Consider the following 17,906-nt stretch of genomic DNA (forward strand, 5'->3'; position numbering starts at 1 on the left):
CGTTATGCACGAGATACATTAGGTTTGATACATTCCACATAGCGGGATACATAGCGTTGTGCACGGGATACATTAGATTTGATACATTCCACATAGCGGGATACATAGCGTTGTGCACAGGATACATAGTGTTGTGCACGAGATACATAGCGTTTGATACATTTCACATAGCGGGATACATAGCGTTGTGCACGGGATACATGCGGGATACATAGGTAAATAAGGAATTTTTGAAATTTTTGAAATAAGTAGGGATAAATGGATATTAAGGTAAGTAAAAGAGTGTAGTTTAGTAATTTGTCCTAATTATTACACAAACATTCCTATCATCAATACTAATCCACTTTATAATTTAACATATACATATTATTCCACTAATTAATAAAATCTTTTAGACTCATGTACATGTATCAAAGATACTAAATATATGTTTCTTTGATATCAGATACATTCTGAAATACGGATTTATGGAGAGCGAGGAGAGTGAGATGGGAAAGGGATATTGCATCCTAGATATATGTGTATCATGATTGGATACAGTTCATCTAAAACAAATTACACCTAGTTTGACTCGCATGTATCGAAGATATATGTATATGGTGAAGTACGGAAGGTAATTTTGAAAACAAAAGTGAAGTTGTGTAATTAGACCCCTAAACTAGTAGGATTTGTGTTTTTTGCTCTAATTTCAACCCTTGCTGAGTATGTGTGTCCATGTCAGTACGTGAGGTGTCCTCTACATTAGTTGTATGGGTCACAACTATACCTTTGTCCTGTGAAAGAATTTTGTTCTCAAAGTTAAAAGATGAGTCCCGACCCAAGTCGACCGAGCCAGTGAGTTGAAGTGAGACATGCATTTTGTTGATCAACAAGTTATCCAATACAACGCTTGAGTAAATAAATATGAAATATTGGTGTATATGTGCTTCATTAGGCAAATTCGTGTTTGTGCTCGATCCAGATTAGCCTTGATGAGATTCAAGATGGCATCATAATCTACCAAATAGGTCTTAATCAGATCACTAGGACTATTGCCCAAGATGTAATTTGTATATTTATGTTAATGTTCCTGAACTGAAATGCTAAAAAAAATAAGAGAAAATTTGAGGAGGTCGAAGCAAATAAGAAAATAAAAAAATCCAAAATACTTTTGATATTGGAGAACAAAATGTAAAAAATAAGACCAATTCTATTCCTATACAGAGGACCGCATTGTTGCTATTAAAGCTTATGCTATTTGGAAGTTTGTTTAGCTTTCTAGACTAGGAGTATAATCTTGAAAGGAATAGCTGTATTATGTGGATTGATGGTAGGGATTAAAGATAGTTGTATTTCATTGATTTTCAAGTTGATTTAAAACTGTTTGAGAAGTTATTAAAATTTTAAAGGAAAATAAATTGAATATTATTATCTTTAAACTAAAATGTACTTATAATATATAAAATTATTTTTCAATTTTGTTGTTTTAAAGTATGTTAGGTGGAAAATTAGAATTAAGTAGTTATTAAAAAAAGATATTTTTCATAAAACAAATAAATTGAAAAGAAATACTTTTACGAATTAATAAAGACTACTAGTAATCTATTGGATCAAAATTGTTTGAATTATTACTTTTTCAATGCAGAGAGAATCGACGGATTTTCATTTTTTTATTAGCAAAGCAATGTTCATAGCTTCTTTAACATGTTACATTGGATAAATATTTGAATTATTACTTTTGGACTGCCTAAAGAGCAAGGATCAACAAAAATGAAAAAACTTTGCTGAGCATTCCTTCAGGTATCAATTCAAATCATATGACAAAATGTCGTACTATATACTCAATTTATGTGGTATCGTTTAATTTAACACAAAAAACTTTTAAAAAGAGAATACTTTTAGAATTTGTGGTCTAAAATAAATCTTAGATATTCTAACTATGAGTAATTTCACTAAAAAAAATAATATTTATTTCCATTTATAAAATATGACATTCTTTATGTGATATACTAAAAAGGAAAGTATGTCAGACCATCTCCAATCCTACTCTATTTTAGTCTCCATTCTCTATATTTGGAGAGTAAAATAGAAAATGCACTCTCCAAACACTCTCTATTAATTTATCCTCTACTCTCCAATTATGGAGAATTGAATAGTAGTTCTCCAAATTTGGAGAACTACTATTCATACTCTCTATTTCACTTTTTGAATATTATATTATTATTTTGTAATTGACATATTATTTTTCATATAAGATTATTAATTAAATCTCTAATATTCATAATTCTTTTAAAATATTATTTAATATATACTACTTTCATCTTGAATTAATAATATTTTAATTTTTTTGAAGTTTCATCACTTTGTGATACAATTTGATGTTATTATTAATTTTCACTATGAAAAATGCACAAAATTTAAATGATAAGATACAAATTTTAATTTAAAAATACAATACATAACACAATAATTAAAATACAAGATAACAATACAATACATAACATAATAATTTTAAAAACCATAACAATAATTTAGTAATCCGATAGTTCATTTCTAGATTTAAAAATATTCGAAAAATGAAGTATGTAGTGTATGATTTAGAGAAGTTGTGGTTGTGATTGCGATTGTGCTTGTCGATTTTTTTTTTCAATTCTTCATAGTTGTTCTTTAGAAATTTAGAATAAAATATAATTTAATATTAAATAAAAAATTTCAAAAAATTGAATTTTATATATCATGAAAATTATATAGGATGATTATTTGAAAAAGAAACAAAAGATTTATATTATGAAATAAGAAAATAAAAATGAAATAGAAATAATAATATAATATTGAAAAGAGAGAGAAGAAGATTCTTTTTCAGAGAATAAAATAGAGAATTGGGTTGGAGTTGGTTATCTGAAAAAATAGAGAACTCTATATTTAGAGAGTAAAATAAAGTGTAGGGTTGGAGATGCCCTCATATGATTTGAGATTAAGAGCTTATGTTTGACATTGATGTTGGGAGACCAAAAGTCCTTTTTTTTTTGTGAAAAAAGTTATTTTTTATTAAAAAAATATAGTGTTTAGCAAATTCTAAAAACTGTTTTTATATGGAACTAGAAGCAGTTTTTCTGCTGTTAAGAAGAAGCTAAAAAATTATGCTTCTTAAAAAAGCAGAAACGGAAAATTATTTTTTTGAAAACTAAAATATCCCTCTTATATATACATATTTACCAATATTTCCTTTATTAATTAATTAGTATATCTCATAAGTTTTAGTTAAGTTTCATTCAAGAATTTTATTTTTTATTTTTTTAAAATAATTTTTATTTTTTATTTTATGTTTATATTTATTATTATTTTATATTTTATATATTATTTTATGTTCTATTTTATTCTATGCCTTATTTTCTCAGCTCTTTTTATTTAGGCATCTAAGAATGGTTTTTCAAGTTTTCAACATCATGACCTTCTTTTAAAATATAAAAAATAAAATTGTGGATCGAGAAAAGAAAAATAGAAGAGGGGATTAACAATCTTGAAAATCGAACATTCACCGATAAAGTTGAATTTTCCCTGAAATGGATGGGGTAATATTATAATTTCAACAATAAATAAGAAGAGACTGAAACGTATACATAAATTGCATTCGTTGAATGCGTTTTACGCCTTATTTTATCAGCTCTTTCTATTTAGGCATCTAAGAACGATTTTTCAAGTTTTTAACGTCATGACATTTTTTTTAAAATATAAAAAATAAAATTGTGGGTCAAGAATAGAAAAATAGACGAGGGGATTAACAATCTGAAAAATCGAACATTTACCGATAAAATTAAATTATACCTGAAACAAAAGGGGTAGTATTGTAATTTCAACAATAAATAAGAAGAGAGTAAAACTTATACATAAATCTCATTCACCGAATGCGTTTTATGCCTTATTTTCTCAGCTCTTTCTATTTAGGCATCGAAGAATGATTTTTCAAGTTTTCAACATCATGACTTTTAAAAAAAAATACAAAAAATAAAATTGTGGGTCGAGAAAAGAAAAATAGAAGAGGAATTAACAATCTGGAAAATCGAACATTCACCAATAAAGTTAAATTTTACTTGAAATGGAAGGGGTAATATTGTAATTTCAACAATAAATACGAAGAGACTGAAACTTATACATAAATCGCATTCCTTAAATGCGTTTTATGCCTTATTTTCTCAACTCTTTCTATTTAGGCATCTAAAAATAGTTTTTAAAGTTTTTAATGTCATGATCTTTTTTTACATTACATAAAATAAAATTGTGGGTCTAGAAAAGATATATAGAAGAGGCGATTAACAATTGGAAAATCGAACATTCACCGATAAAGTTAAATTTTAAATTAAATGGAAGGGATAATAATGTAATTTAAATAATAAATAAGAAGAGACTCAAACTTATACATAAATCGCTTTTGCCGAATGCGCTTTATGCTTTGTTTTCTAAGCTCTTTCTATTTAGGGATAAAAAGAGAATTTTTCAAGTTTTTAAAGTCATGACCTTTTTTTAAAAGACGAAAAATAAAATTGTGGGTCGAAAAAAGTAAAATAGAAGAAGGGATCAACAATATGAAAAATCGAACACTCATCGATAAAGTTAAATTTTACCTGAAACGAAAATGGTAATATTGTAATTTCAACAATAAATAAGAAGAGACTAAAACTTATACATAAATCGCAATCGCCGAATGCGTTTTCTGCCTTATTTTCTTAGCTCTTTCTATTTAGGCATCTAAGAATGATTTTTCAAATTTTCAACGTCATGACCTTTTTTTAAAATACAAAAAATAAAATTGTGGGTCAAGAAAAGAAAAATAGAAGAGGGGATTAACAATCTTGAAAATCGAACATTCACCAATAAGGTTAAATTTTACTTGAAACGGAAGGGGTAATATTGTAATTTCAACAATAAATAAGAAGAGACAGAAACTTATACATAAATCACATTCGCCAAATGCGTTTTATGCCTTAATTTCTTAGCTTTTTCTATTTAGGCATCTAAGAATGATTTTTCAAGTTTTCAACGTCATTACTTTTTTTTTCAAAAAATACAAAAAATAAAATTGTGGGTCGAGAAAAGAAAAATAGAAGAGTAATTAACAATCTGAAAAATCAAACATTCACCGGTAAAGTTAAATTTTACCTAAAATGGAAGGGGTAATATTGTAATTTCAACAATAAATAAGAAGAGACTAAAACTTATACATAAATCGCATTCGACGAATGCGTTTTATGCCTTATTTTCTCAGATCTTTCTATTTAGGCAACTAAAAATAGTTTTTAAAGTTTTTAATGTCATGACCTTTTTTTTACAATACATAAAATAAAATTGTGGCTCTAGAAAAGATATATAGAAGAGGCGATTAACAATTGAAAAATCGAACATTCACCGATAAAGTTAAATTTTAAATTAAACGGAAGGGAAAATAAAGCAATTTATACAATAAATAAGAAAAGACTGAAACTTGTATATGAATCGCATTCGTCGAAAGCGCTTTATGCTTTGTTTTCTGAGCTCTTTCCATTTAGGAATCAAAAAAGGATTTTTCAAGTTTTTAAAGTAATGGCCTTTATTTAAAAGACGAAAAATAAAATGTGGGTCGAGAAAAGAAATTATCAACAATCTGAAAAATTGAACACTCACTGATAAAGTTAAATTTTACCTGAAACGAAAGTAGTAATATTGTAATTTCAACAATAAATAAGAAGTGACCGAAACTTATACATAAATCGCTTTCGCCGAATGTGTTTTATTCCTTATTTTCTCAACTCTCTATCTAAGAATGGTTTTTCAAATTTTCAACGTCATGACTTTTTTTTTAAATACAAAAGATAAAATTGTGGGTCAAGAAAAGAAAATTAGAAGAGGAATTAACAATACGGAAAATCGAACATTCATCGATAAAGTTAAATTTTACCTGAAATAGAAGGGGTAATATTGTAATTCAACAATAAATAAGAAGAGACTGAACTTATACATAAATCATATTCCCTGAATGTGTTTTATGCCTTATTTTCTCAGCTCCTTCTATTTAAGCATCTAAGAAGGTTTTTTCAAGTTTTCAACGTCATGACCTTTTTTTAAAAGACGAAAAATAAAATTGTGGGTCGAGAAAAGAAAAATAGAGGAGGGGATTATCAATGTGGAGAATCGAACATTCACCGATAAAGTTAAATTTTACCTGAAACAGAAGGGGTAATATTGTAATTTCAACCATATATAAGAAGAGACTGAAACTTATACATAAATCGCATTCACCGAATGTGTTTTATGCCTTATTTTCTCAGCTCTTTCTATTTAGGCATCTAAGAATGATTTTTCAAGTTTTCAACGTCATCACCTTTTTTTAAAATACAAAAAATAAAATTGTGGGTCGAGAAAAGAAAATTAGAAGAGGGGATTAACAATCTTAAAAATCAAACATTTACCGATAAAGTTGAATTTTACCTGAAACGGAAGGGGTAATATTGTAATTTCAACAATAAATAAGAAGAGACTGAAAGTTATATATAAATTGCATTCGCCGAATGCGTTTTATGCCTCATTTTATCAGCTCTTTCTATTTAGGCATTTAAGAACACTTTTTCAAGTTTTTAACGTCATGATTTTTTTTTAAAATACCAAAACTAAAATTGTGGGTCAAGAAAAGAAAAATAGACGAGGGAATTAACAATCTGAAAAAATCGAAAACATTCATAGATAAAGTTAAATTATACCTAAAGCAAAAGGGGTAATATTGTAAAATAAATAAGAAGAGACTGAAACTTTTACATAAATCTCATTCGCCGAATGTTTTTTATTTCTTATTTTATCAGCTCTTTCTATTTAGGCATTTAAGAATGGTTTTTCAAGTTTTCAACGTTATGGCTTTATTGTTAAACTACAGAATATAAAAGTATGGGTCGAAAAAAGAAAAATAGAAGAGGAATTAACAATCTGGATAATCGAACATTCACCGATAAAGTTAAATTTACCTGAAATGGAACAGGTTGAATGGATTTGATAAACATACCCGTTTCTTTTGACTTCTCAAGTTGGAAGGCATTGATTAAGAAGAATTCTTTGGAGTTGGTTCTTCCTCATGTCTCTTTGCGATTGCGAGCTTGAGAGCTCTTCTTCGACAATGGAGTTCTCTTTAGAAACTTCAGGTGTCTGTGACTTCTGTATTTTCCTGATTGTTACTTTCCTTTTCCTTTTTCGGCTTTGGCTAGTTGGGTCACTAATTGTACATATTCCTTTGTTATAATAAAATGGCCCTAGGGTCTTTGATTAAAAGATATATATATATATTGTAATTTCAACAATAAATAATAAGAGACTGAAAATTATACATAAATCGCATTCCTTAAATGCGTTTGATGCCTTATTTTCTTATCTCTTTCTATTTAGGCATAACGAAGTCAAATTCATAGACATATGCCAAATAGTTAATGTCAAATCCATGATGTGGGGCAGGGCCCGAGTTGAGGAACATAGTGCCTGATTTATGGGAGCATCTGTTCCTTGTGTTCTTCAAAACCTTAAAAGAAATAGTGAATGGATAATACTTTGAATGACTTGAGCTCATGTAATTAAGAGGTGAAGAATTTTATTTAGTAGTTTTAGATAACCTGCTTGTGAAGAGGTCCTTCTTTCTGTCAAGTTACCTTGTATGATAAGTTGACATACTAATTCACCATTACAAAGAGATTGATATTCTTTTTAAAAATAATTGTGGTGTCCATGTCAGCTTGCACGCACATAATCTAATTTCACGGGATACAAGTCACCTCCCACCAACAATAGGGATCAGGTAACTCTGTCTGCCAAGCCTAGCTAGAACAAATGAAAAGAAATCACTAGTAGTTTTGTTTCTTGAACTTGAGACCTCGTGGTTTTCACCCACTTTATTGTCCTAAGTTAGGCCACACCCTTGGGTGCAAAATGAAGCATGATATTCTTAAGTAGGATAGTTGTAATTTGTAATAACCTAAATTCTTATTATCCTGTGTACTCTGACCTCTATCCATTTGATTAAGGTGTTACTTAATTGAGGGAGACGAAAAAACACGAGGTTGAGGAATAAAATACGTCCATGAGAGAATGCAACAATGACTGATATTTTGTTACTGCTTTTGTTTTGCGAGGATGTAAGTTTATGGTTAGAAGAAATAAAGTTTGATAGCTATTGTCAATTTTTCAAAGACAATGGTGTTAATGGAGAGTATTTGGAGGGGATGTCCATGTTCACAACTAAACAAATTCTCCGGTTTATAAAAAGTGCCACATGCAATGGGGAGATTCATTACGTTGTGCAAGGAGATGAGGCGGATAAAAGGTTCATATAATCTCTCTCTCTTGACTCATAGATGAAACCATATCTCTTAGTTTGACAACTTTCTTTGTTCATCTTTCCAGCAATATGATTACGTTTTATTATGTTGTTTTTAATCAAATTGGTACTAGATGCCCCCAGGGCAGGCCTGGAAGACTATGATCCCCACCTTCTGCGCATGAGCCGAATGACGTAGGTGCACAAGAGTACTTCGTGAAAATCCGGAGCTTGACTTTAACTAGAAGAGCAGAGCATAAAGTGTCTACTTGACGAGAAGGATATGAAGTTCGAACGAGAGCTTTAATGCAATTTAAATTTAACAAACAGTAGTGACAACATAATAAATGTCCGGAGCTCTGCACTAAAGAAAAGTGCGTCTGTATTCACTTTCTTAAAAAGAAAAAGTTCGAGAAGGTTCAATTGGCCGAAATGAATTTATAGATTCGCAGATTTATTGACATCAAGTTAAGTGAAAAACACTTTGGCAAAAGTTGAAGTTGGGAGTTATTCACTTTCCAATATTGTGTGACAGTGGTATCACGCTACCTCTACCTAGTTAGTTATATATTTTTTTGCTTTGAATTCCTCAAATTTTGCAGACATATTTGTGTTCTGGTCTTGATCATAACATCAAGCATTATTGACATTCTTTAAAACTCTCTACCTTAGTAAATCTAAACAGATTTGTAAATTGTTGCTAGTGAGATACTTATTTTTTTGAGATAATTGGTAAAGTTGTTGCCATGTCTAGCTCGACTCAATTTATGTCTTCAGTGGCTTGCTTGAAGGGAGAGCAAGAGTCTGGCGACCATGGTGGGCCCCGTCTTGTATCTCCGTAGTGTTTATGAAGACGGGCAATCGTAACAGGCAGTATAGAGTGGTTTCATTAAAGTTGGAACCTTAGACAGTGGTTAAGTCAATACGTCATCTACGCCATATGTGCGCATCATTAGTTATAATATATCCATATGAGAGAAGTGAAAAATCGCTCCTTGTCGGTTATTTCCCTTGTAATTTTCCCCCTATTCTGCCTAAGCCTTTTATGTATACATAACTTTGTAGTCTTTACATTTTTAGTTTGTGTGTTTATAGTATAAAATCAAGAAACTAGATGACTTTTATGTAAAAATCAATGTGTAATATGTTTAATAGTTTCTAAACTTGTATTGTAAGTTTAGCACTAGACAATGACCTGCCTGCTAGATTGAAATTACATGTTTTTTCCACCACAAATCAATGAGAAACTTATAAAACATGTTTTCCTATCGAATTAACTCATTGTGAAAACACATGGTGGGAAAAAGATTTTTCGCTGAAACATTGGTAAGTTTTTCATGTGAAAATACTTTTTTTTTTCTTTTTCACTGATTCCATCAAAAAATCTTGTGGGATTACCCATTTATCAATAGGAAAATTGTGATTTTCTTAGTATTGTCTATCCGCATCCCTTGCTACAAACCTTCTATATTTAGCAAAGTTTCCTAACCGATACGAGCTATATATTGTGCATGAATTACCTTTCTTGAACCTTCTACATTTAACAAAGTCTCTTGGCCGATAGGAGCTATAAATATAATGCACGGTTTACCTTGCTTGAACCTTCTACATTTAACAAAGTTTGCTGGCCAACATGAACTATATATAGTGTGTGATTTGTCATTCTTAAAAGTAACTTCTTTATTCTACTCTACTATTGATTTGGGAGATCTTATTAATCTACAATTATCTATAAAAATACTTTCATTGCTATCAGCTACGAACCTAGGGTAAGAACCCCCTCTCTATATATAGAGTGGACGAATTATCTATTATTTTGATATTTTAGAAGCAATTTCTTTATTCTACTCGTCTTGATTTGGGGTCTTGTTCATCTACAATAATCTATAAAAAAGTTACTATCGTTGTCATCTACCGGCCTCCCCCCTTTATATGTTGTAGATGATTTACTTAGTAATCAATATTTTTGAAGTATTTAATTTTTTTTATTTTACTCCCTTTTGATTTGGAGTCTTATTAACCTACAATAATTTCTAAGTAAATCACTACCGTTATCAGCTACATACTTAGAGTACCCCCCCTCCCCCGGCCCCTATATGTAGAAACATGACAAGTTGAAGAGAAAAATGAAAGCAAAAGTTTCTTGGACCATCTATCTATATTCCATTCTGTCACAAGGAATTTATGAGTTTAATTTCAATACACGAATTGTGTAAAAGTTTTTGCATCATTAGTTCATTTAAGATACAATGTAAACTACAATTAGTTGAATTTGTTACCTATAAATACACATTCGCTACTACATAATATATATATATATATGTTCCACATCATAGGATATATCTTAATCGACACTAAGTAAATGTTCAGAATCTACGTATCGTGATAAAAAAATTACACTATATAGCTTAAATTTTGTTATTTTAATTTATTATCTAAATGTAGAGAAATTAAGTTATTAAATCTTAATATATCAAGTTCAAAATAATACTAGACAAACTTTGTGTGACAAATAACGTGATCTACTTTCAATAAATAACATAAAAAGTAAGATATAATTTCTTTTGTAACTCCTATTTTTATTTATTTAAATGTTCTGCTATATTCACTTCATTTCTTCTTAATTTTCAGTTTTGGTGCTGATATACAACAGTATACAGCATGATACAACTGATATACCTAGTGAAAATGGACAAAAGCATCGAAAAAAGGCGACCAGCTGATTTTGAGTTAAATGGGCCAAAGCCCATCTATTTTTGACAGCTATTTTGTTAGTTTTAGGACAGGGACAAAGTAGGCTAAACGTCCAAAATCAGAAATTAGGCTTAAATACTTGTCCAGGCAGACAGAAACCAGACTTGGACCCAAATGTTCATTCCTATATTTGTTGTATTATGACTTGCTTATTTGAAAATAAATCTTAAAGTTTAACTTAATTCAAAATCCTCAAAGATGAGTCATTCTCCTATTAGTTATTCTTAAAGCTTCTTTTTAAGAAGTAAATACTTTCCCATTTTTATTTGATTTCTAAAATATTTAGAGCTTCTCTACTTAGTCATATTTTAGACGAAAATATGTTCTTTTCCTTCAAAAAAAAAATGTTTTAAGGTGTAAAAGTTGAGTATTTCCTTTAAAGTAATTAAGCATGTCTATTTTCTTTTAAGTTTTAGTCAAATATTTTAAATGGTCAGATAACCGTGTGTTAGCGAATACTTCAAATGCTTTAAAATCCTCCTTGAAGTGTAAATGTGAACTCCGAATCCCTCTTTGATATTTCAATTGATTTTTCTGTTTAAATCCTTTTGAAATTCTAACTTTTTCTTGATTTTTCTTTAAAAATTAAGTGATGTCTCTTTCTAAATAAATAAAAATAACTAAAAAAAGAAACATATGTCTACTACTTAACAAATTACTACTACCAATCTATTGGATCAACATTATTTGAATTATTACTTTTTCAAAGTAGAGAGAATCTACGGATTTTCATTTTTTTTTTTAATTGGCAAAACAATGTTCATAGCTTTTTTAGTATGTTACATTGGATAAATATTTGACTTATTACTTTTGGATTACCGAAAGAGCAAGGACCAACAAAAATGACAAAATTTTCCTGAGCATTCCTTGAAGTATCAATTCAAATCGTATGACAAATGCCGTACCATAGATGCAATATTATTCTGTCTCAATTGATGTGGTATCATTTAATTTAATATATATATTTTTTAAGAAAAAGAACAATTTTGAAATTTGTGGTCTAAAATAAATCTTAAATATTTCTTTGACTATGAATCATTTCATTTAGGTTAAAAATTAAACTATTTTTAATCAATATAAAATATGACTTTAAAGTATATCATATATATTGAGACTAAGGGAGAATTACTTCTATTTGAGAAAAGAAATTTTGCTTTCCAATTAAAGAGTTATTTGCATGGATGAAATTTATGAGAATTGTCTATAAAAATTACTTGTGTTTCTTTTAGAATAAAAGTATCATTCAACTATTTTTATTTTTCTCAAAAAAATACTAAACACTTCAAAACCTTTTTTCTCTCTTAGCTGGCATTTTATGAAACAAAAGTAATTTTAGTATGCTATTGACGAAAATTAACTCCAAGAATAATAATATAGAGGATGGAGAAATGACAATTTCATTCTTGAAATTATTTTAAGAGAAATAAAACCTCAAAAAGAATATAAATCAATTATTTATAGAAAGTTTGTAGAGTGTCAATCCGAATCATAGGACAAATATTCATAGTAATTACTCCAGTTGTTCCCATTTATATAATCTATGTAATGTGACTCAACTTGAATATTAAGAAATATAGAATTTTTTTTATAATTTTTCAAAACTAGCTTTAAAAAGGAGATTTTTAAAATAGAAGAATACACATTTGTGAATTTTTTGTCAGATAAGTGAGACCTAATATGAGCAAAATTGATAATTTCATTAATATATTTGTCAATCAAGAAAAAGAAAATCATTTTTAAGACTGAATAAATTAAAAATGCCTTAGATAAATTGAAATATAAGCAAATAGAGATAACACCTAAAATATGTCATTCTTTTTATTGTGTTTAGACGTGAAATACAGTTAATTTTTTTGTGAATGAACTTCAAAAAACTTTTTAAAAAATAAAATGTGGCTAGTTTAATAAACAAAAACTAATTCAAATAATCTCCAAATATAATTTCAAAATTTTGAAACAAATCATACGGATAAAAAATGAACTTCATTTCAAATTAATAGTCTTAGTAGGCGTATGACTGTAGATTATAAATACTTTTTCATTTTAGTTTGAATTTATGGATGAGTTAAAAATAGTATTGCTTAGTTATATTTTTTACAAAAGTATTTAAAACAATAAGGGCTCGTTTGGTGTGAGGGATTAGAAATAATAGTGATGGGATAAGGAAATAGTGATGGGATAAAAAAAAATTATGTTGTTTGGTTGGCAAGTCCGGGATAACTTATCCCGGGATTAATAATTAGTACCGGGATAAGTTATCCCTCCCCATGGGTGGTATAGTAATCCCGGGATAACTTATCCCGAGATAGAATAGGTAAATGACAACTATGTCCCTTTAAATCCTTTTTATGTATCATTTTTTACATTTATGTATATTTACATTTTTTTAATACCATGTATAATAATATTTACTACTCCTTATTTTTATGATAATTATACATATTTTTCTATTAAAAAATTATACTATATAAATATAATTTTTATTTATGAATTTATTTGACTAATTCTTATGTTTATTTTATTTTGATATCTCATAAATTTTCTTCTCTTTAATAAACTTAAGAGGAAAGTTCTATTTTTAAGCTAAATAAGAAAAAAGTTATATTTTTAAATACACATGGTACTTATCATGGGAATACATAAACAAAAATATTTAAGTTAAAAAAAAATAAAAGTTTTATTTTTAAAAATGAATAACTAAAGCTCACAAAGAAAAAATTAAAAAGTTTAAATAAAGTGAAGGGTAATTTTGTAAACAAACAACTTGTTCTTAAAATTTATCAATATATATTATTTTGAATATAACAAACCAAACACTCAATAAGAAATAATCCCAGGACAACTTATCCATCATAACTAATCCCAACATAACTTATCCCAACATAACTTATCCCATCACAACTCATATTCAAACCAAACGACCCCTAAGGGATCGTTTGGTGTGAAGGATGGTGTGAAGGATAATACCAAATAGTCCTGGGATTAAATTATAGTACCACTTAATTTGTTGTTTGGTTGGCAAGTCCATGATAACTTATCCCGGGATTAATAATTAGTACCGGGATAAGTTATCCCTCCTTTTGGGTGGTATAGTAATCCCGAGATAACTTATCCAGGGATAAAATAAGTAAATGACAAAAATGTCTCTTTCAACCCTTTTGTTACATCACTTTTTACATTCATGAAGGGTATTTTTGTAAACAAATAAATTGTTCTTAAAATTTATTATTTTAAATACAACAAACCAAACACTCAATAAAAAATAATCCCATCATAACTTATCATATCATAATTAATCTCATCATAATTAATCCCATCATAACTTGAATGCAAACCAAACGACCCTAACATTCATATAAAATTATAAATCATAATTGAATGTACTTAAATACAATTCAAAAAGTGAAATGTGAGATGAAAAACATGTCATAACCTATTTTCAAATTTGAAATACAACTTTTAGTTGAATTTAAAAATTTTCATAGCCAAATTTAAGTTTTCACTTTATAAATAAAAAATTATCTTCTTACAAAATTTCACAATAAAATATGACCAAACGTCCACAAAACTATCTAACATATACTTTTAAAAAAAAATTACTTTAATAAATTTCTTTTTCTAACTCTAAATTCAAACATTGCTTTCAAATTTAACTCAATTCATATGTAATAAACATAGTATAAGCTCACTTATTTCATTCCTTATTACCAAAATTCATTTCTATTTATATAATCTGTCAATTACCATATAATTAGGACTTATAATTTAAATTTTTTATTTTTCCCAAAAAAAAAACTTTTTTCTGTTTGTATTTGGCTTTATTAGAGTGAATTAAAAAACAAAGGGGCTTTTTTTCTGGTGCACTAAAGTCAAGAACGAATCACTTCAAATTTGAATTCAAAAAAAATTACTTACTAAACTCACAGTCCTTTCATCACCCGCAGTACAATTACCATACGTGTCTTCATATGATTGGTCCGTCACTTTTTTATTCTCAACTCCAATTAAACAGATGATTTTTAGTGGGGCCAACTTTGTCCGCTCCTAACGAATACCTAAATCAAATGGACGGTTCAGATTAAATCAATTCAAATGTATTATTTATTTATTGCTTTTATATATTAACTTCACATTTTTCACAATTTGAGAGTAAAACACAGCGTTCTTCTTCTTCGTTTTTCTTGAAGAAGAGGATTGATGAAAAATTGTTAATTTTTTTGATCGTTTGTTTGATTTGAGGGAGGAAATGATGACGACCCAGAATAGGCGTTCGTCTGTTTCGAGTGCGGTGGCGAAGAGACAAGCAATGGCAGCGAATTCATCAGGGTTGGAGAATAATCAGACCGGAAAATTGAATGCTGGAGCGGCCAAGAAACGACCGGCATTGTCTAATATCTCGAATCATACAACTGTTTCTGCTCGGAACTCGATTTCTCATTCCTCCAAACTTGTGAGTGTTTCTCTGTTTTTGGTCTCTGTTTTTGTATGAAATGGCTTGATTATGTGTATTTTACTGTTTGAAGGTGATTAGAGTACTGGGTTTTTCTTTTTCTTTGCGTTGTTTTGATTACTGTTCGATGATTTACTTTTTCGTATGTTGGTTATGGGGTTTCTTGCGTAAATTGGAGTTCTGGGTTTTTCTCTTTTGTATGGTGGTTATGGGTTTTTTTCTATTGCTGGTTCGAAGGAGGAAAATGCAGAGTACTGGGTTTTGTGATTTATTTTTTGGGGGTTTTCTTTCTTGGAGTTTCATAAACATTAGAACTTTCTTCAAAAATGATCAAGATACTGGGTAAAAATCAGTTTGAGAAAATCACGTGAAGTGATTTTTGAGGGTTTTTGATATGAGGGGATTTGTGGGTTTTCATTTTTTTGTCAATATTTGTTAATTGGAAGTTAATTTTTTTGTTAATTGACTTGCCTTTTTTTGAACAAGTTCACTTTTTTTGTGCAGGAAATGCATTAGTTATCAAGGGATTTGTTTTATCTTATTATAAATTATGTTTGAGTTAAAGTATTTTTTTAATGGTTAAAAAGTACTATGAATGGAATATTTGAAACATCTTCCCCCAATTCCTGCTTTTTGTTTATCTGTCAACTTTGCTTTTTGAACATTTGAAGAAAGTTCTAATGTTTATGTTATTAGGTTGAACAAAAGTTCTTGCTTTTTTTCAAATGGACATAGTATCATTGGACAATCATGAAGTGGACCAGTGGCATTCTAGATTATTTATTTCAGTGTTAACCTGAATTGTTTAGCATATCATTACTGTGGACCAGTGGACCAATTCCTGCTTTTTGTCTCCTTAAATGATTATATTACTGTTCTTAATTTGATTATCATTACACAAATGAGCAGAAGAAGTTAAGCAAACTTTTGATATTTTTTAGTTTTCACAGTTGGGATTAACCTTTTATTTAATATACTGTTTTGCAATGTGTGTAAATTTGAAAAAAGATTGCTTCTTGTATCTGAAGTTGTGACTAACTTGGAATCATTTTTGACTTTGGAAGGCACCATGTACGTCCAAGATTGTAAGCATTAAGAAGAACATTTCCTCAGTGACTGCTGTTCTGCCAGCATCCTCCTCTGTCAGACCAAGCAGCAAACCTGTTTCTATTCAAAGAAGTGATGCAGTTGTGCCTAAGATCACTGCCATTCCTCTTCCTGCCACCTGCAGCATGGACATTTCTCCATCTCACTCAGATGGATCATTAGTCTCCATGGATGAATCTATGTCAACTTCTGACACAGTGAGAAGTCCGGAGGTCGAATACATAGATGACCTTGAATCGGCTGCAGTTGATTCCATCGAGAAGAAGGCGTGTAGCACCCTCTACATCTCAGAACATATCAAAGCCGCAGGTTTTGATCTTTTCAGCAGTGAATAGTCCTTGTTCTAGCATTTCATTTTAACTATAACATCTATTTAATACAATTTATCTATTTTTTATTCCAGCAGCAGATATATGCAAGAGAGATGTACTTGTGGACTTGGAATCAGGGGACAAAATTGTCAACATTGATAACAATCTTGTTGACCCACAGTTATGTGCTACAATGGCCTGTGACATATATACACACTTGAGAGCCTCAGAGGTATAAAAATGCTGCTAACTTTAACTGAATTGCAGTTTTACAAACATTTGTTATCAAACATGTTTTAATGTTATCTTTGATCACTGCACTAGGCAAAGAAAAGGCCTTCCACAGATTTCATGGCGAAAGTCCAGAAAGACATCAATCCTAGCATGCGCGCTATCTTAATTGACTGGCTTGTTGAGGTAAATTTCTAATATCTTTCTTCTCTAAAGCTGTATCCCTGATGAAATGTCAGCCTGCCCAACTTACGACTTAATTAATAATGTGGATGAGCTCAGAAATTGACAGTTTGATATGGAACTTGTTTGATGGTATAGGTTGCCGAGGAGTACAGGCTTGTCCCAGACACGCTGCATTTGACAATTAACTACATTGATCGATATCTTTCGGGCAACTTGATGGACAGACAACGACTACAGTTGCTTGGAGTAGCTTGCATGATGATCGCATCGTAAGAAACTACCTTCTGACCTCTACTGCATATGTTTTCGCCATGATCTTTACAAATTTTTCCTTGAGTGTTTTTCATATTCTTGTGTCCTTAAATATTACAAGCATATCTGTAAGAAAATGCTCCAAGACATTAATATGGGAAATGCTTTATTGCAGAAAATATGAGGAGATCTGTGCACCTCAAGTCGAAGAGTTCTGCTACATAACAGACAACACTTACTTCAAGGAGGAGGTATATGATCTTGATTCACAGAACCTGCAGTGGTTGAACTTTGCAGTGGGACTAAGACT

General features: G+C 29.6%; 1 protein-coding gene and 1 pseudogene across 3 annotated transcripts in view; both read left to right on the forward strand.

Moving 5' to 3' along the window:
- The window catches only part of LOC125835765 (cyclin-A1-4-like), a 34,973-nt gene that overhangs the window by 15,548 nt on the left and 1,519 nt on the right, over window positions 1-17,906 (forward strand). Inside the window, exons 2-7 of one of the 3 annotated variants that reach the window (XM_049514864.1) lie at window positions 15,321-15,509; window positions 16,574-16,925; window positions 17,020-17,159; window positions 17,252-17,344; window positions 17,480-17,613; window positions 17,772-17,847. In XM_049514864.1, the coding sequence (XP_049370821.1) occupies window positions 15,366-15,509; window positions 16,574-16,925; window positions 17,020-17,159; window positions 17,252-17,344; window positions 17,480-17,613; window positions 17,772-17,847 (939 nt within the window). In that variant the 5' untranslated portion in view covers window positions 15,321-15,365. Of the gene's footprint in view, window positions 1-15,304; window positions 15,510-16,573; window positions 16,926-17,019; window positions 17,160-17,251; window positions 17,345-17,479; window positions 17,614-17,771; window positions 17,848-17,906 lie in introns of those variants that run through there. The other 2 variants (XM_049514862.1, XM_049514863.1) reach the window with 2 other exon arrangements.
- Window positions 8,085-9,212, forward strand: LOC125835668 (uncharacterized; annotated as a pseudogene).

The sequence above is a fragment of the Solanum verrucosum genome, unplaced genomic scaffold (assembly GCF_900185275.1).
Source record: "Solanum verrucosum unplaced genomic scaffold, falcon-dt-bn FXZP01000128.1, whole genome shotgun sequence".
Lineage (NCBI taxonomy): Eukaryota > Viridiplantae > Streptophyta > Magnoliopsida > Solanales > Solanaceae > Solanum > Solanum verrucosum.